This window comes from Artibeus jamaicensis, unplaced genomic scaffold (assembly GCF_021234435.1).
Source record: "Artibeus jamaicensis isolate MK-2021 breed Jamaican fruit bat unplaced genomic scaffold, CSHL_Jam_final scaffold_1689, whole genome shotgun sequence".
NCBI lineage: Eukaryota > Metazoa > Chordata > Mammalia > Chiroptera > Phyllostomidae > Artibeus > Artibeus jamaicensis.
This window is the reverse complement of record NW_026522029.1, coordinates 6,891,742-6,907,816: the sequence shown is the minus strand read 5'-3', so window position 1 is coordinate 6,907,816 and position 16,075 is coordinate 6,891,742. Positions and strand designations below refer to the sequence as shown.

The 16,075-nt window shown below is 49.5% G+C and overlaps 1 protein-coding gene across 1 annotated transcript; it reads left to right on the top strand.

Annotated features, from left to right (window-relative positions):
• The first annotated feature begins 278 nt into the window (after window positions 1-278).
• On the top strand, window positions 279-14,769 carry CHIA (chitinase acidic). The gene is given in 9 exon segments (XM_037152556.2): window positions 279-437; window positions 1,290-1,414; window positions 1,902-2,025; window positions 12,810-12,995; window positions 13,421-13,540; window positions 13,642-13,704; window positions 13,706-13,787; window positions 14,517-14,705; window positions 14,708-14,769. Coding segments are annotated over 9 exon segments (1,107 nt in total). The 5' UTR covers window positions 279-281.
• Window positions 14,770-16,075: the final 1,306 nt, after the last annotated feature.

The following is a 16,075-nucleotide window of genomic DNA, read 5'->3' as shown; positions in this document are numbered from 1 at the left end:
GGCCGGCAGCCCAGGGAGACTGGTCAGTGGGCCATCCGCACACACAGGGTTGGGCGGCTTGGGAGAACCGTCATTTGAGTTGAAAAGCAGAGAGAAGTTGGTTCTAGAAAAGGTGAGTCCCAGTCCTCAGTGTAAAGAGGCTGCTATGGGCAGGGGCCCTCGGCCCAAAACCCCCCTTCTCCATCTCCAGCTGCTCCCCTGCCCTTCTCCGCCCTTCAAAGCCCATCACCGTGACCATGACACTGTGACCATGGCGATGTGTTGACCCCAGATTCTCCAACATGGTGGCCACTGCCAAGAACCACCACACCTTCATCCAGTCGGCCATCCGGTTTCTGAGGAAGTACAACTTCAATGGGCTGGACATTGATTGGGAGTATCCCAGCAACCATGGCAGCCCCGGGGACACCCAGTGACTCCTCGCCGTCCTGCTGAAGGTGACTCCCCCTGCCCGTGTCCAGAGAACATAGGATGCGGGCCCACAACCATCCGGGGAGAAGGGCTCTCTCTGTCTGGTGGGGGTTCCTGAGAGAGGCCGACCGCGCTACAGCAGAGGGTAGAGAGCTCAGCCGTCTGGCTCAATGCCTGGTTTCCTTAGTGCAAGATCGGATCTTTCTTTCAGGGAAAGCTCACGTGGCCAGACTACAAAGAGTGGCATCATACTTACAGTGAGAAATTTAATGGCCAAGGGGACAGAAACATTCATGTCCTGTCTCAGGACAGGCACAGCGGTGGGAAGTCAGAGAGTCCTCAGTGGGCAGGGCGTAGGGCGAGATGGACCAGCTACAGACCGAGGCGTTCAGGGGCCCTGTGCCCTGAGAGGTGGTGCGGACACCTCCAGCGCCCGGGGGGCTCCTGCCCCCAGCACCAGACATAAAGTTACTGGGTGAGCACGGCCCCTGCCCTGGTCACGGCTGGGTTGAGCACCAAGGTTTGCTTTAATACTCTTATTTCCTTTTTTTCCATGACTGAGTTTTCTGGTTGTTAGATTCAATCACATATAGTTTACTAAGCTAGGAGCCATTTTGGTCTAAACATAACCATTCTTTTCTTACTTTCCTGCTTTGACATTATTTGTTCATTTTAAAGTTTAGCTCTCAAAGAGTCATCAATGTTCCTTCATTTGCAAGTTTTGGGGAGACGACTGACTGCTGTCCCCAGAGACCAATGGCAGTTTTGGGATCAAAGGACTCTAAACCAAGCACTTGGCAGATTTCCTCCTAAGAATGGGACCTTGTCACATGCTCCCTGGGCCCCCCAGCCTGAGTCCAGTGTCCTCTGTTCTGCAGGAAATGTATGAGGTATTTGAGCAAGAAGCTGCCCAGAGTAACGAACCCAGGTTGCTGATTTCTGCGGCTGTGTGGGCTGGTAAAGGGACCACTGAGACTGCCTACCAGACCCCTGAGATGTCGAAGTAAGTCAGCCCCAAGCCCAGAAGCCCGGGCAGAGCTAAGCAAGCCTGGTCCCTCCCCCATAGACTGGCCAATGCCCAGGAATCCTGGACAGAGAGGGCTCATTCCCAAAGAAATAAGATGATCCTGACTCCTGAGCGACACGAGAAGCCAGCCTGAACCCTGGGCTTGTTTTCAAACCTGTTTCCGAGATTCTCAGTGATAAGAGGCTACTGGAGAAAGTTAGCTGAGTCTCTAACTTCCACCAGTTCCGAAGGTCTGAGCGCAGCCTTCTATATCGATGATGGATTGTGTGCCTTCGTATGTCAGGTATCCTTGAGATCAAGGCGAGGGAGAATGGAATAAAGAATAACAAGGGAAATTGCCGTGTGGCATAATTACAAACGACACATCTGACAGGGTCTAGGAGCTTTAGGGGGAGCGTCGCGGAGAGCGTGACTTCCCATTGGTCATTTCTGTTCTGTGGTACTCCAACCCTAACCACCCAAGGTACATGCGCCTCATCACTGTGATGACCTATGACCTCAGGGGCTCCTGGGAGGGCTTCACAGGCAAGAACGGCCCCCTGTTTGCAGGACCCAGTGACCAGGGAGACAACAAAGTCTTTAGTGTGGTGAGTGATGAGACGGATTCAGGACAGCCAGTCCTACTGGGTGCCTTTGAAGCAGGCCATGGGGTCTCTGGCCGAGGACACTTGATGGACAGGAAGGAGACGGCAGTCTTTCCTAACCCAGCTCGTGTTCCCTACTTCCCTGTCCCTGTGACTGATGGCATTTGTTTATCTTTCATTCCAAAGAAGGCAGACAGTGGCTTCGGGGCTGGTCTCAAATGATGGAAAATGTCTTCTTTTCTTTTTTAAGAAAAGATTTTATTTATTTATTTTTAGAGAGAGGGGAGGGAGGGAGAAAGAAAGGGAAGGAAACACTGACTGGTTGCCTCTTGCACACCCCCAACGGGGAGCTGGCCCGCAACACAGATGTGAGCCCTGACTGGGAATTGAACCAGCAGCCCTTCGGTTCGTAGGCTGACACTCAGTCCATTGAGCCGCACCAGCTAGGGCTGGAAGACTTTTAAAAACCTATTGATGCTAGAAGCCCATTTCATGGCCCACCTCTCCCCCACTCTTCCTCACCTCCCTTCCACCCTCTCCCTATGCTATGAGCTTTACCTTCCTACCTTATAATGCGTAGGCAGGTGTAACAATGAACCTACTTAACAATTCATATAGGTGGGTAAATTGGCTAGACGTGATTTCAGTGAATTCAACCAAAAATTAAAAACAGGTATGGGATGGTCTCCCAGATCCACAGCCAGTGCTCGAACATTCTGAGCTGCCGGCTGGGGACAAGGGGGTGCATGGTGAACTCCACTTGTGTCACCAATGCCCGGCCCAAAATGAGGGGCAGGAGGGCAGGAGAACCCTTCGTTCCCAGCTGACACTGGGCCAGATTCACCACCTAACTTGTGTGTCTCTCGACCGAGGTGCCTCTAACTCCCAGGTCTAGCGGGGAAGGTGTTCCTTCCCTTCCTCTGAAGTTGGCTTGACCACATGGGATATTTAAAGTGGCCAGACAATTGGGTAGGAAGTGCAGGCTTTTCCACAGGCCCCTGGGACATGTTCTGCTGCTACTTAATAACATCTTCCTCCCCTCGTCCCCAGGATTATGCAATGAGCTACTGGAAGAACCAAGGAGCCCTCGCCGAGAAGCTGATGGTGGGCTTCGGGGCTTATGCCCTGACCTTCCCTCTCACTCACCCTCCTGACCACGGCCTGGATGCTCCCACCTGTGGCCCGGGGACTGCCGGGCCATATACTCAGGAAGCTGGGACTCTTGCCTACTTTGAGGTAATGTCCCAGAGGGCCCAGGACACCTGGGAGAGCCACTCTCTCTGTTCTAAAGGATTAAAGATCCATGAAGATCCCTCCATGAAGAGGGAGGAGACACCCTGATTCTAACACAGGGCATCCCGTGTTGACTTCTCCGAGTATACATGGTTGGGAAGGAAGGGTAGAGTGACCGATTGATGAGGCATCTTAAATTTTAACCTTTTAAAGTCAATGTGCATCTTTAATCCCAGTAGCAGTTAACATTTACTGAGAGCAAGTGGACACCCAGGCTCTGTTCTAAGTGACTTCTATCTACTATCTTCTCTGACCCCCCCCATGAACAATGAGGTGCTGATTTTATCCTGTCATGCAAGAGGCTACACTGAGGCAGAGGAGCTAAGAACTTTGCTCAAAGTCGCAGAACTGGTAAATGGCAGAGCTAGGATTCAAATCTACCGTATTTTGCTGTGTATAATGTGCACCCATCTTTTGCACGCATTATACACAAGGGTTATTATGCCTATGGTACGTAACCATTGTACCAACTCATAATGTGCATCCGCATTTTCCCCTAAAAATTTGGGCAGAAAAGTGTGCATTATATACAGGAAAATAGGGGGTAAGTTGTTCAAGCTCCCAGCCCTAACCCTTATACTCTCATCCCAGTGTTGGCTCTTTGTGGAGAGAAACCTTTCAGATAAAAACAGGTAAATTCATTTCAGAGGGAACCGGGACAAGGCACCAAGAAGCTGCACTGCCCGTTGTCTCACAGATGGCTGCTGCCAGACACAGGACAGCAACTCATGTCTCACCTCCAGCCAGGGCCCTCGCCCCTGCGCAGCTGGAAGGGAAGCAGAGCCAGGGAGTTGGGATGAAATTGGAACCATGCGTTCTTATTTCCAGCACAGAGGGGTGGGGTGGGATGTACATCCAGAAAACAAACACAAGGAGTAGGAAGAGGTGGGCCGAGCAGAGGAGGGGCCACCTGAGCCATGACCATCCTCTGGAACTGGCCACAGGTCTGCTCCTTCCTGAGAGGAGCCACCGAGGTGTAGAACGCCCCCCAGGATGTACCCTACGCCTACCAGGGGAACCAGTGGATTGGGTATGGCAAGCCCAAGAGCTTCGCCCTCAAGGTGAGGCCCTCTGCACCCTTCCCTCTACATATTTGGAAGGGGGAGGGCACCTGCCCTCCAAGAGCATTTGAATTACAGTCCCAAGAGACACATAAGAGAAGGCAGGGCTTTAGGTTGAGCCAGTAGCCCGCTGCAGAGCTGGCAGTTTGAATGCCCCCTCTGTTCCTGTGTACTTGCACTTGGTGGTCTTACTTCTCTCAACTCCTGCACACTCCTGTCCCCACTACTCCTGCAGACTCCCTTTTGGTCCCCTCCCTGCACTGCTCTGGCCCTGAAGCAGTTCTCCAAGGCAGACATTCTGCCCCACTCCGAGGAGCACGGTGTCAAACAGAGTTCTTCCTCTCCTTTGCTCCTCCCCTGCTTCCAGCAAATCTCCTTGTACACAGGCTGAACCAAAACCAGGAGGCAGAGACCCACGGGCCTTTAGATGCTTGTGTCCAGGCGGTTCTGCTTACCAACCCCAGGGCCCTTGACCCTATACCTCCCCGTCTGGAACCCTACCTTTTTGCCTAGACACTTGCTGTGTGAAGGGCCCTATTATCTCTTGGGACACAACAACCCACCCAAGCTCCAGCTCAGACAGCCTTCTCAGAAGTCCCACGGTCTCTACCCCAGCCCCACCAGCAGGCGGGCCTTCTACAACTGCGTAAGGCGGGGGGGGGGGGGGCACACCTATGCGGAGGCTTGTCAGGCGGGCCTGGTCTTTGACACCAGCTGCTCTTGCTATAACTGGCCTTAACCATCCACCCATTGGAGCCACTGGGACCTGTAGGGCCGAAGGATGATTAAATGGAAGTTTTGCCTCAGAGTGCCAAGTTGTCTATTTTGATTTATAAAGTCGTGTGACTATTGCCCTGGATATACAAGAGGCCCTGCCTTCCTGCTCCCCAGAGCTCTGCAGAGGTTGGGGCTGGGAGAGAAGGAGGGGCAGTAGCTGGGACCTCTCTGTGGGGAATTTTGGTTCTCTAGGCCCTCCTGGGGCAGGAGGGGAGAGGAAATGGAGGCAAGGGAGGCCAAGTTCTTGTTCTTTTCCACAAATATGCCTCCAAAGCTTTCACAGAAAGATCCAGAGTGGCTGGACTCAGGACACTTAATTTACTGTGTCACCTCCTTCAGGAAGTCTTCCCTCACCAAGTTCACTCATCTCCCAACCCCAGCAAGACATCCTTGCTGTTTGGGGACAGAACAGGGGGGCCACCTGCAGGCTGGTGGGCTTGTCTATGGGCTCCCTCCACCCTTCTGAGGTCAGGAAGAAAGACCATCAGCTCTGACTTCAAAATGAGCTCACGTTTAAAAAATAAGTTCACTACAGATGAATGTACCCTTCAGCTCACTTAGGGAAGGAACCCCCAAATTTTTAAGGCACGGGCACATTGCAGTGGGGTAGGAGGTCTCACTCTCACCATCTCCAGGGTGGCATGGCCTCTGCTCTTTCCCGAGCCAGTTTCCAGGCTGAAGAAGCCGAGGAAGAAAGCCGCTCACCAAGCAGGGCAGTGCTTCCACACCGACCAGCTCACCGGGGGCGGAGGGCAGTCCATGGGTTGTGCTCTTTTGACAAAACCATCACCAGTGATAAGCAGAACCCCTGGACACAGGGTTAAATTGGAATGTTGATTACGTGATAACATATGTCTCGCTTCCTGGCCCTTTTCAGACAGAACTTAAGTGATAGCCTCTTGCAATGACCACTCGAAGGGTGCTCGCTGATAAACCAACGTGTGCTCAGATGGAAGTGGCTAGGGATGGCTGTGTCCTCTGGTCTCCAGGACCGGTGGGGAGGCACTGGTACCGCTGCCCTTTGGTGGACCAGCCACTTGTGCCATGGCCTTCACCATGGACTGCAAGAGGCACAGAGTCAGCAGGTCACCAGTGGCTGGATGGGCGGGAACTGTGGGAATTCTAGGTGAGGAGCAGAGAATCGGAGCAGGGAAATGGAAGTCCAGCAGTCCCACCGTTGAGCTAGGGGTGCAGTCTGCCCATTCTGGCTACAGGGTTGGTTACTTACTCATCCGTCTATGACCACTCATTTATCTGACTGTTGGACAACGGTTTTTGTTTTGCAAGCGAATGCTTGTGTCAGCAATGAGCTGAAAGCAAAATTGTGGTGGTAGTATTTGTGGTGATAATAACAAATTCAAGTATTGATGGAGTACCGCATCATCTGAGAACAATATTCTTTCTAAATTAAGAAACCTACAGAGCAGGAGTGTCCTGGGGATTGGCTGTAGTCCACAAATCAGTTGTCCATGCGTCGGAAAAAAATTGTGACATTCTATTGTTCAGAATAAAAGTTGCCAAATTTTCTACTGTTTTTACATAGATGGAATAACCGCTCTATAGTCCTTTGACAATGCTGATGTCAAACACAAGAAAACGCACAGCAACCTGGGAGCAAGGCTTTTCTCTCTTTGCTGCCCTCCATGTGTTGGGCTTCAGAAATGCTCGCATCATTGGAGCGCTACTTCTTAATTAATTCAAGTTCTCCGCAATGGTACTGCAGCTTTTTACATGTGTCTTCCGCATTTTCCATTGCATTTTATTCCAAATCAATTATAAATATTTTGTCCAAGTATTTAGTGGATGAAGCTTCACAACACTTTACCTGCTGATGTTTTAGAAAGTTAATGTTAATTTTTAAAAAAATGAATTTGCAAATAGACTCTGAAAGGGGCATTGACCAACTAAAATGAGAAGTGATCAAATACTCTGTAATATACAACTTTGAAATTCTAAAATTGCATTTTGGAGTATTTTAACCTGTAGGAAGAATCTTTTGATGGAGTCATTATTTTTTAGCTACTATTTCTAATTGGACCCATTAATTGCTAATTAGATTAGAAAGAGACGCAAAAGGCCTCCCCTGTTGTCACGTCAACGTTTGGGGAGACATTCGGAGGAGCCGTAAATAGAGATCACTCCCTTGGTGAGTTCTGCCTTTTAAAGGTATTTTCTGAAGAAAGGTTCTCTGAATGGAGACAAAAAGATATCACTTGTGAAAATATTTGAGTTGAAATGTTCAAACATTTTAATGGAAAAAATTGGAATTGAAAATATTTCCCATTCAGCAGAATATCCTCTGAGCATCTTTCTACGAATGCTCAGAGGATATTCTTAACTAAAAATTATTTTTAAAAAAGATTTTATTTATTTATTTTTAGAGGGTAAGGAAAGGAGAGAGGGAGAGAAATATCAATGTGTGGTTGCCTCTCGTGCGTCCCCTGCTGGGAACTGGCCTGCAACCCAGGCATGTGCCCTGACTGGGAATTGAATCACGATCCTTTAGGTTCGCAGGCCCACGATCAATCCACTGAGCTACACCAGCCAGGGCCTTAACTAAAAATTCTTAAGTTAAGCTTTTCTTAACTAAAAATGTTCTGGCCTGCAAAGAACAATCGACAGAAGGTGTAATGGGGCTGAATTGTGTCCCTAAACAGTTGCATGTTGAGGTGCCACCCCCAGGGCCCCTAAAGAGGTCACAGAGGTCAAGTGAGGCTCATTTGGGTGGGCCCTAATTCAATTTGGTCGCTGTCTTTACAAGAACAGGAGAGCAGGACAGAGAGGTGACCATGTGATCTGTCAGCCACAGAGCAAGGCCTCGGAAGAAACTAACCCAGTGGACACCCTGATCTCAGACTTGTGTTTCCAGAACTTCGAGAAGATACATTTCTGTTGTCTAAGCCACTCCGTCGGTGGCATTGGTCATGGCACCCCAAGTAGACTAACACAAAAGTTATCCTCATTTTTGAGATGATGAACTGTGGAAAGCAACTTTGAAGAAGGTTTCAGGCACTACTATGAAAAAAATTAAAAATAATAAAACCATACTGGAAAAAAATTTCAGTCTCCAGAAAAATGCCAGAAATATGGCTAAGAAGCTGAAGTTTGCGAATATGTAGCAAGAAGAATCACTTAGAAGTTTAAACTTTGTGTTACTAGGCAGTTACATGTTTTTGCTATTTAGAAAACCTTCTTTTGAAAATAATTCTGATAGAACTATTTGATAAGTTTATTTGAATAGCAAACTATCCCTCAAAAATAAATACTTTGAAAATCACATGATTCTAATATCCCTTCACTCTGACACGCATCTGGGCTTGGACGAGAGTTAAGTGAAGCGATTCAGAAGTGCTGATCAGGCATCCCTCTATGTCCCGAATGTCCTCATAAGTCAGCAGAAAAGAAGTTCCCAGATTTGCGCCAAGTGCCCCACCTAGCCATTGTGTAAGCTAATCACGAGAACATGGACTTAATTGCTCAAAAATCTGAGATATCTGGCACATATGTCACAGCTATTCAAGCATCTCTGGCCCATGGTTCCCCTCTGTGGTCCCTGTGGTTTGCACTTCAGCCATTCGTACACGTGTCTGGTGGCCATCTTTATCTTAAGAGTCTGCACACAAGAATGGCTCCTTATTGCACGGCCCTGGCTGTGCCGGGAAGGAAGTCGCCTTTGGTATTCCCCCAGTGCTTGCTCCAAGCCCCTTCCTGCTGCTCTGTGTTTATAACTGACACTTAATGCGCATTCCAGGAACCCTCACTAAACATCAGCTTGCTGACTCATCATACAGACGCCCTGAGGTCGTCCTGGTGATTATTCCCACTTTACAGGGAGAAACACGGCCCAGAGAGGCCAAGAGGTGGCCTGAGGTCTCTCAGCTTGGAAATGCACGTCAGAGCTGGCAGTGTGGCTCCCGTGTCCGGGACCTTACCCCATACTCTGGGCCGCCCTTTGCCCCCATCCCACTGTGAGGCTGCCTCTCATTCCCAGCCCAGGCTGGATATTCTCAGAGCCACACTTCTCCAAAACTGGTTTGTTGATTCTCTCCACCGACCTCTGGCCATTTCTTTGGGATCTTTAAATCCAGATGCATAACAGCCCACTCATCCAGCTGGACTCCTTTCTGTTTGGCTCAGATACTTCCTCTGGACTAACTTGTCCTGCAGCCCTCCATTCACCAGATCATACTTCCACTCATTTATCTGTGTGCACCAGTGTCTAGTTTGCTCGGACAGCCCAGCACGCACTTGCTACCTGAGGTAGCACAGGCCCTCACTGCGCCACGATTAAGCAGGGGAGTGAGCATCACTGAAAAGTTTGGTATGGGGAGTTCCCACGGTATCCACTCCAAGTGCAGTATTGACTACATGGTTGTAGGAAACAGGAATTGTCCCTCTTCCCTCTCTTCTTTCCAATTCCTGACTCACCTTTTACTAGAAGAATACTTTTTAAAAATTACTTCCTACCTGGTTTCCCATCTGCCATGAGAACACTCTCAGCATATACTTGAATAGTTTTTTAAAAGATTTTATTTATTTATTTTTAGAGAGAGGGGAAGGGAGGGAGAAAGAGAGAGAGAAAGATTGATTCTTGCACATGCCCCAACCAGGGACACAGTTCGTAAAACCCAGGCGAGTGCCCTGACCGGAAATAGCCATCTTTGGGTTTGCAAATGATGCCCAACCCACTGAACCACACCAGTCAGGGCTACTTATGCATTTTTTATTTTTTAAAGATTTTATTTATTTATTTTTAGAGGGTAAGGGAAGGAGAGAGAGAGAGAGAAACATCCACGTGTGATTGCCTCTCATGTGTCCCACACTGGTGACCTGGCCTGCAACCCAGGCATGGGCCCTGATTGGAAACTGAACTGCAACCCTTTAATTTGCAGACCCGAGCTCAGTCCACTGAGCTACACCAGCCAGGGCTACTTATGCATTTTTTAAATAAGAAAATAGATTGGCAATCTAGAGTATTTAGCCCATTCATATTTAATGTAATTACTAATATATTAGGTTCAAACTTATATATATATTTTGCTGCTCCAGTCAACAACTAAAGGGAACTTTTATTGAGACCCCAGGGCCATGGGATTTATGCAGGAAGCCACCCTACAGGGCAGGGTGGTCTGTATTTGTCCTTCTCCTTGAGAGGTAGGTGGGTGGGGGCTTGTGACCTTTGATAGCATAGGATTGTGAAGAAGCTCTTGGGACAGATCATTTTGTGGAAGTTGCATTTCTGGGTGAGCTGGTGGAGGGAAGCCTTGATAAAGCCACCTGGCAGGCGGAGCCCCAAGTTCAGGGTAAAATGTTGCTGAGTGAGGCGGCCATCCTCCAGCTGTTTGCTCACAAAATTCAGACACTGCCAGCGAGGGGGGATGCCCTCTTTGCCTTGAATTTGGGCTTTAACATTCTCGATGGTGTCAATGGGTTCAGTTCAATCTCTAGGGTGGTGAGCGTGCCCATCAGGGTCTCAGAAAGACCTGCATCTCTACGTCTGACGATCAGCTGCCTCGTTGAACAGAAAGAGCTAAATCCTGTTTGACTCACATTTTAAATACTTGTTCTCCTCTGTGGAGAACACCGATAAGAACACCAATTACGAAAAGGGAAGCAAGGAAGGAAAACCTTTAGAGTGGGGACTAGTTTTCAGGCAAATAAATTCTAGCCGAAATAGGAAATTTGAGAATCTGGATGTTTATTCTACTTGAAAGGGCTATTAAATATTCCAGCACCAGAAGCGAAGGCACAGGGGAGAGAGAGACAACTGCCTCGGGAAGGGACCATGGAAATCATTTGCTACAAATGCCTGAGTGTGAGAGAGCCAATCCCTTGCTACCTGAGCAGAGACAATGGTGCCCTGCACACCAACCGCGCTGAGATATGTAAGCTATTCCGTTAGGCAGCTTCTTAGTATGGTTCCTGGGCTTGAGCCCAGTCTCCTCTTCTTGCAAATTGGAATCAAGATAGTATGGTTTAACCGGTCAATAATGGGTTCTCAGATGGGTTTGAGGTTTTGGAGCGCTACCCATGTCAGCATTGGCTTCAGAGGCACTCTCGATAGGAGAATCTGATGAGTCACGGGAGGGGGGAGACAGGCTATAAATGGCAGGCTGAACTAGGCAGTCATTGCCACTGAGGCAAGATGGCCAAGCTCACCCTCCTCACTGGTCAGGACCCACCACCGCTCTGTGCCTGGGAACCACTCCCCCGCTCCTGTTTTTCTGCCCCTTTAAAACTTTCTTTTACCTTTGAACTCAACCAGCTTGCCTGAGATGATTGTTTTGGGCCAAAGCGCGGTTCCTTCCCTGCTGATAGGGTGGTGACAGGCTTTCCCCAGCCCTGAGTTCCCCTCCTCACCACCCCCACCCCAAGCCTCAAGGCACAGGGAGCATTAGTGGTCTCATGAGCAGAAGTAGAGGGGATTGGGCTTCTAGGAGGGACTGTGACACTTTGTTAGCCCCAGAGGTTGGGAGTCTACAGAGAGTGTTAAAAGGACTTAGAGTAACACGCTGGAAACCCTTCCTCCTGCAAACTAACACCGTGTAGGAAGCTGCCGTGGTCACCGGTGGGGTCCTCCGGGTCATCGCTCTCTCTGTTGCTTTAAGGTCTGCTCCTCGTGCTGACGGCTGGGACAGGTATGTATTCTTCTCGGGACAAACCACCACTGACGTTCCCCTTTCATCATTTGGAAACTGTCTGCCCTCTCTCCTTGTTCATAAAACAAAGACTATTCATTAATTTTTTGTAGAGGGTTCAAAATTCCCCAACCAAGTTAAAGGACTGGGATCATTGACTTAAAAATCCTAAAGCTGAAACCAACTTGACAGGTGGTCTAACAAATACATGATAAGGATTAAAAAAACCCAAAAAACATGGCGAGGCCTCTTCATGGTGCCTTCAGCTGTTAAAGCATTTCCAAGTCTGTCCCCTTCCCGGCGTTTGAAATAACTCTTCTCGAAGAGGAGGACAGAGAGCATTTCCACCCCGCCTCACAGACCAGTGAGCTAAAGCAGCACTGACTTGTCCCAGGAAACACGGGGAGGTCACGGCAGAGTCTAAGCAGGAAGCCAGGAGTGGACTCAGAACAGATGGTTCATTTCCCTCTGAGTGAAACTATTCCTCAGGGAGACAGCTACAAGAGCTAAACAGGCTGTCAGCCTTTCTGGGTGATAGTTTCCAAATGAGTGAAATGGGAATAGTAACAATGATACCCACCTCAAAGGGTTTGGGTGATGATTAACGAATGCATTTCAATAAACTACCAAGAGCACTGCTTGGTACAGAAGTACTGGTAAGAGCATTAGTGATTGCCAGTATTAGTGTGCAGAGGCAGCTAGAATACATTTAAGTCAGAGTTTGCAGCTTTAAGATTTCATTTCAGCAGAGGGCACTGATTTCTAAGGGTCTTTAATTCTCTCCAGGGACAGAACTACCTCTGAGAGACACCTTCAGCCCTGAATCGCTTGCAAATGTCTTGTTATAAATGTCCTCTTTGCTTTAACTGTAATTCCACCAAAATGTTTTTTAAAAATGCTACTGAAGCCTCTGTCATTAACACCAAACAATTTACCTGCTAAAACAGGGGTTTAACATGACTAAGCCCTGAGCCATCTGCCTGGAGGGGGCGCTCTCGCTAACCCACTGCCATTGCAGGACTATATCAGGAACTACTGGAAGGACAGTGGCGCCCCTGCTGAGAAGCTGATCCTTGGATTCCCAACCTATGGACACACCTTCCTCCAGAGCAACCCCTCCAACCATGGAATCAGGGCTCTGACCACAGGCCCTGGCCCCGCTGGGCCCTACACCAGGCAGTCTGGGTTCTGGGCCTACTACGAGGTATGCTCCTGGAAATCTTCGAGAGAAGGAGAAAAGTGGCTTGCTCTAGGGCATGGATTTAACAGTATAAACAATTCAGTACTTCTTGGCTCACTGCACAAGTCGTTGGCTCATTTCAGGAGGCAAGATGAGCTCTCCTGTTGCACATTAGGCTGAATTCCAAGTACAGAGAGAGTAGGAAGAAAGGGTTTCATCAATGAGATTAGATCAATATATAGACACTTCTTGATGCCTGCCAAGGCATTCTTTGGTTTAAGAACTTCTCCCAAATGGGGGAAAGGATCAAAACCCTGCGTGAACTGAGAAATGTGCTGATGGAGCTCCAGGCCTTCCTTTCCAGGTGGCTTTCGAGTATCTCCTCTCTATCCTGCCCGCCCCCGTGCCCTCTGCTCCTGCCGCACAGCCTCCTCTTCATCTCCTCTTAGATCTGTACCTCCCTGAAGAATGGAGCTACTGAAGTGGGGGAGGCTGCTGAGGACGCCCCCTACGCCTACAAAGGCAGTGAGTGGCTCAGTTACGACAACACCAAGAGCTTCAAATTCAAGGTAGGCTGTGCCGCCCGTGAGTTTGTTCCCATCTGTAGCCCCAGGGTCCCTGGTTGGCCTTGATGTCTCCACATCATTGGATTTCTCTCTAATTATCACAGGCCGACTGGCTGAAGAAGAACAACTTTGGAGGCACCAGGGTCTGGGCCACCGATCTGGATGACTGACTTCATGGGCACTTTCTGACACGAGGGCAGATTCCCCCTGACCACTGTGCTGAAGGAGGCCCTGGGCCTGCAGAGCAGAAGTGAGTGACAGCAGGAGGATGCCCAGGGCTCTATAAATGCTCCTTCTCCAGCTCAGACAGTTCTCACATCTTCCCACGCCCCACTGCCCGGGAAGCCTCTTCCCATCTCACCTCCCTGCTCTTGAGAGGCCTGTGCTATGATCTTCCCTGTCCTTGAATTTCCATGCCAGAAATTTCATGCTCTCATGGGAAACCAAGTCTACCCGGGTGAGTTTTCCAGGTGTGCTAAATGTCTTAAAGGCATGGCAAAGCCTCAAGACATAATTAGGCTGACCTCACAATATAAGCCTGTGCTTCTCTACGGTCCCCTTATTAAGTCTCTTGCAGCCACCTGGGCAGATTTAACAAGAAACACTTGGCAATGTTCGCATGTTTCCAATGCCCTGAACTTTCCCCAGGTGTTTTTTAGAGCATATTTGCTCAAGACCGATATTCAGATCCTAGAAAGTATTTTGCATATTTGGGTGCTCAGTAAATTTGTTTTAATGATGTTGGCATTGTAAGGCAAGAGAGAAAACTTTATAAATTAAAAAAACCAAAAAAAAAAAACCCCAGCCTGGCTTGTCACTACAGCTTTCCCCGTTCCTGAGTATGGAGCCATCCTGCGATCTTTCAGCTGCAGGGATCCAGAGCCACCTGTACCCCAGCCCCAGGTCCACTGGTCTCTGCACCTGCAGGCAAAGTTGGGAGCCTCTCCCGGGTCACGGGTCTGCTCTTGTATTGTTCCAGGTTGCACCGCCCCCTGACCCCGGCCCATCACAACACTAACTCCTCCCAGCAGCAGCAGCAGTGGAAGTAGAAGTGGGTCCGGGAGTGGGAGGGGTAGCCCTGGGGGCACTGGCTTCTGTGCAGACAAAGCCAATGGCCTCTACCCTGTGGAGGGCAACAGAAATGCCTTCTGGCACTGCCTAAATGGTATCTGAGGAACTGCCAGGCCGGGCTTGTCTTTGACACCAGCTGCCGTTGCTGCAACTGGCCCTAAACCTGACCTGTCTCCATTCCCTTGGGCTCTGAACAGTCTCCTTTGTTCTGCACGTCTTGCTTCTACCTGGAGTTCTGCAATACAGTCCATCAGTCAAAACGTGAGTGGCCTTGGTGTTGGGCGGTTTGGGTGGAAACCTCTCCAGATGTGAAGATGCCAGCTATGCGTGGGGTGGAGTGGCGGCGGCGAGTGACATGGTAAAGACGACACGCAGCTCTCAATCTGCCTGCGTTGATCGGCACAGAGGTTGGAGATGGTCAGGAAGAACAGTCTGAAAGCTTGGTACTAGGATGGGATGAGGACATGAAGAAGATAGTTCTGTAGCCTGGTGATGGTCCTCAGGAAGGAGCCCATGTGATTCGGTGAGACTCGGGGGTACGGGCCTCGTTGGCTTGCTGAGAGCACATCTGCCTTGAGCCCTGTGTGCTCTGCCCACATCTCCTGAGGTCCCAGAGCTGGCCCAGCACCTCCCAGGTCAGCCGCCTTGGAAAGACCTGTGCTAAGGAGTGACTCCTTTTGGGGTGTCTACCTAACCCATGGGCCAGCAGTGTCCCTTTCTCAGGTGCCCCCCTCCTGGAATCCATAGTGGTGGTCACCAGCTACTGTGCTGGGCTGCATCAGGTCCTCCTTTGGCTTGGCCGGTTGACTAGAGTGGACATCCGACTCCACAGGGCCAATCACATGACCACCTCTTGGGATCTGCAACCGGGAACAAAGACCGATTGCCAGTCCCTGAGAATGGCTGGCTTGAAATAGGTCAGCACAGGGGCTGTAGTGAAAGACTGAGAATGGAAAGTCGGGCTGGACACAGAGCAAGGACACTAAAGGGGAAGTGCAGAGGAAAGCCACAGCACAGTGGAGAAAGACCGTTTACCAATGGCTCTCCAGCTCGATTCTGGCTCCTTGCCAAGGCCCAGATGCACTGATCCTGGTGGGCTCTGTGAAACTCCCCGTAACCATCTAACACGTTCATTGCTGCTTACGGTGGCTCAAGTTTCTTTGTTTTACTGGTGACTAAAAGAATTTTAACTAATATAAAAAGAATGTAATGGCTCCTGCTTACTGCCACAACCAGCATGGGGAGGAGGTCCGTGAGAGGGGGTGACAGGAGATTAAGAAAGACACAGACACAGTTTAGGGAAAAGCGAGGGCCAGGTGGGGCATTGTCTTCTGATGGAGAGGCAATGACCCTGGACATGGGCTCCACATTTATTTTACAGAGGTGGGTTAGATACAGCTCAAGGATGTTCTGCAGACTCAGGGAAAAACTGCAGGCATAATTGCTTGGTTCCCAGGCTATCTAAAT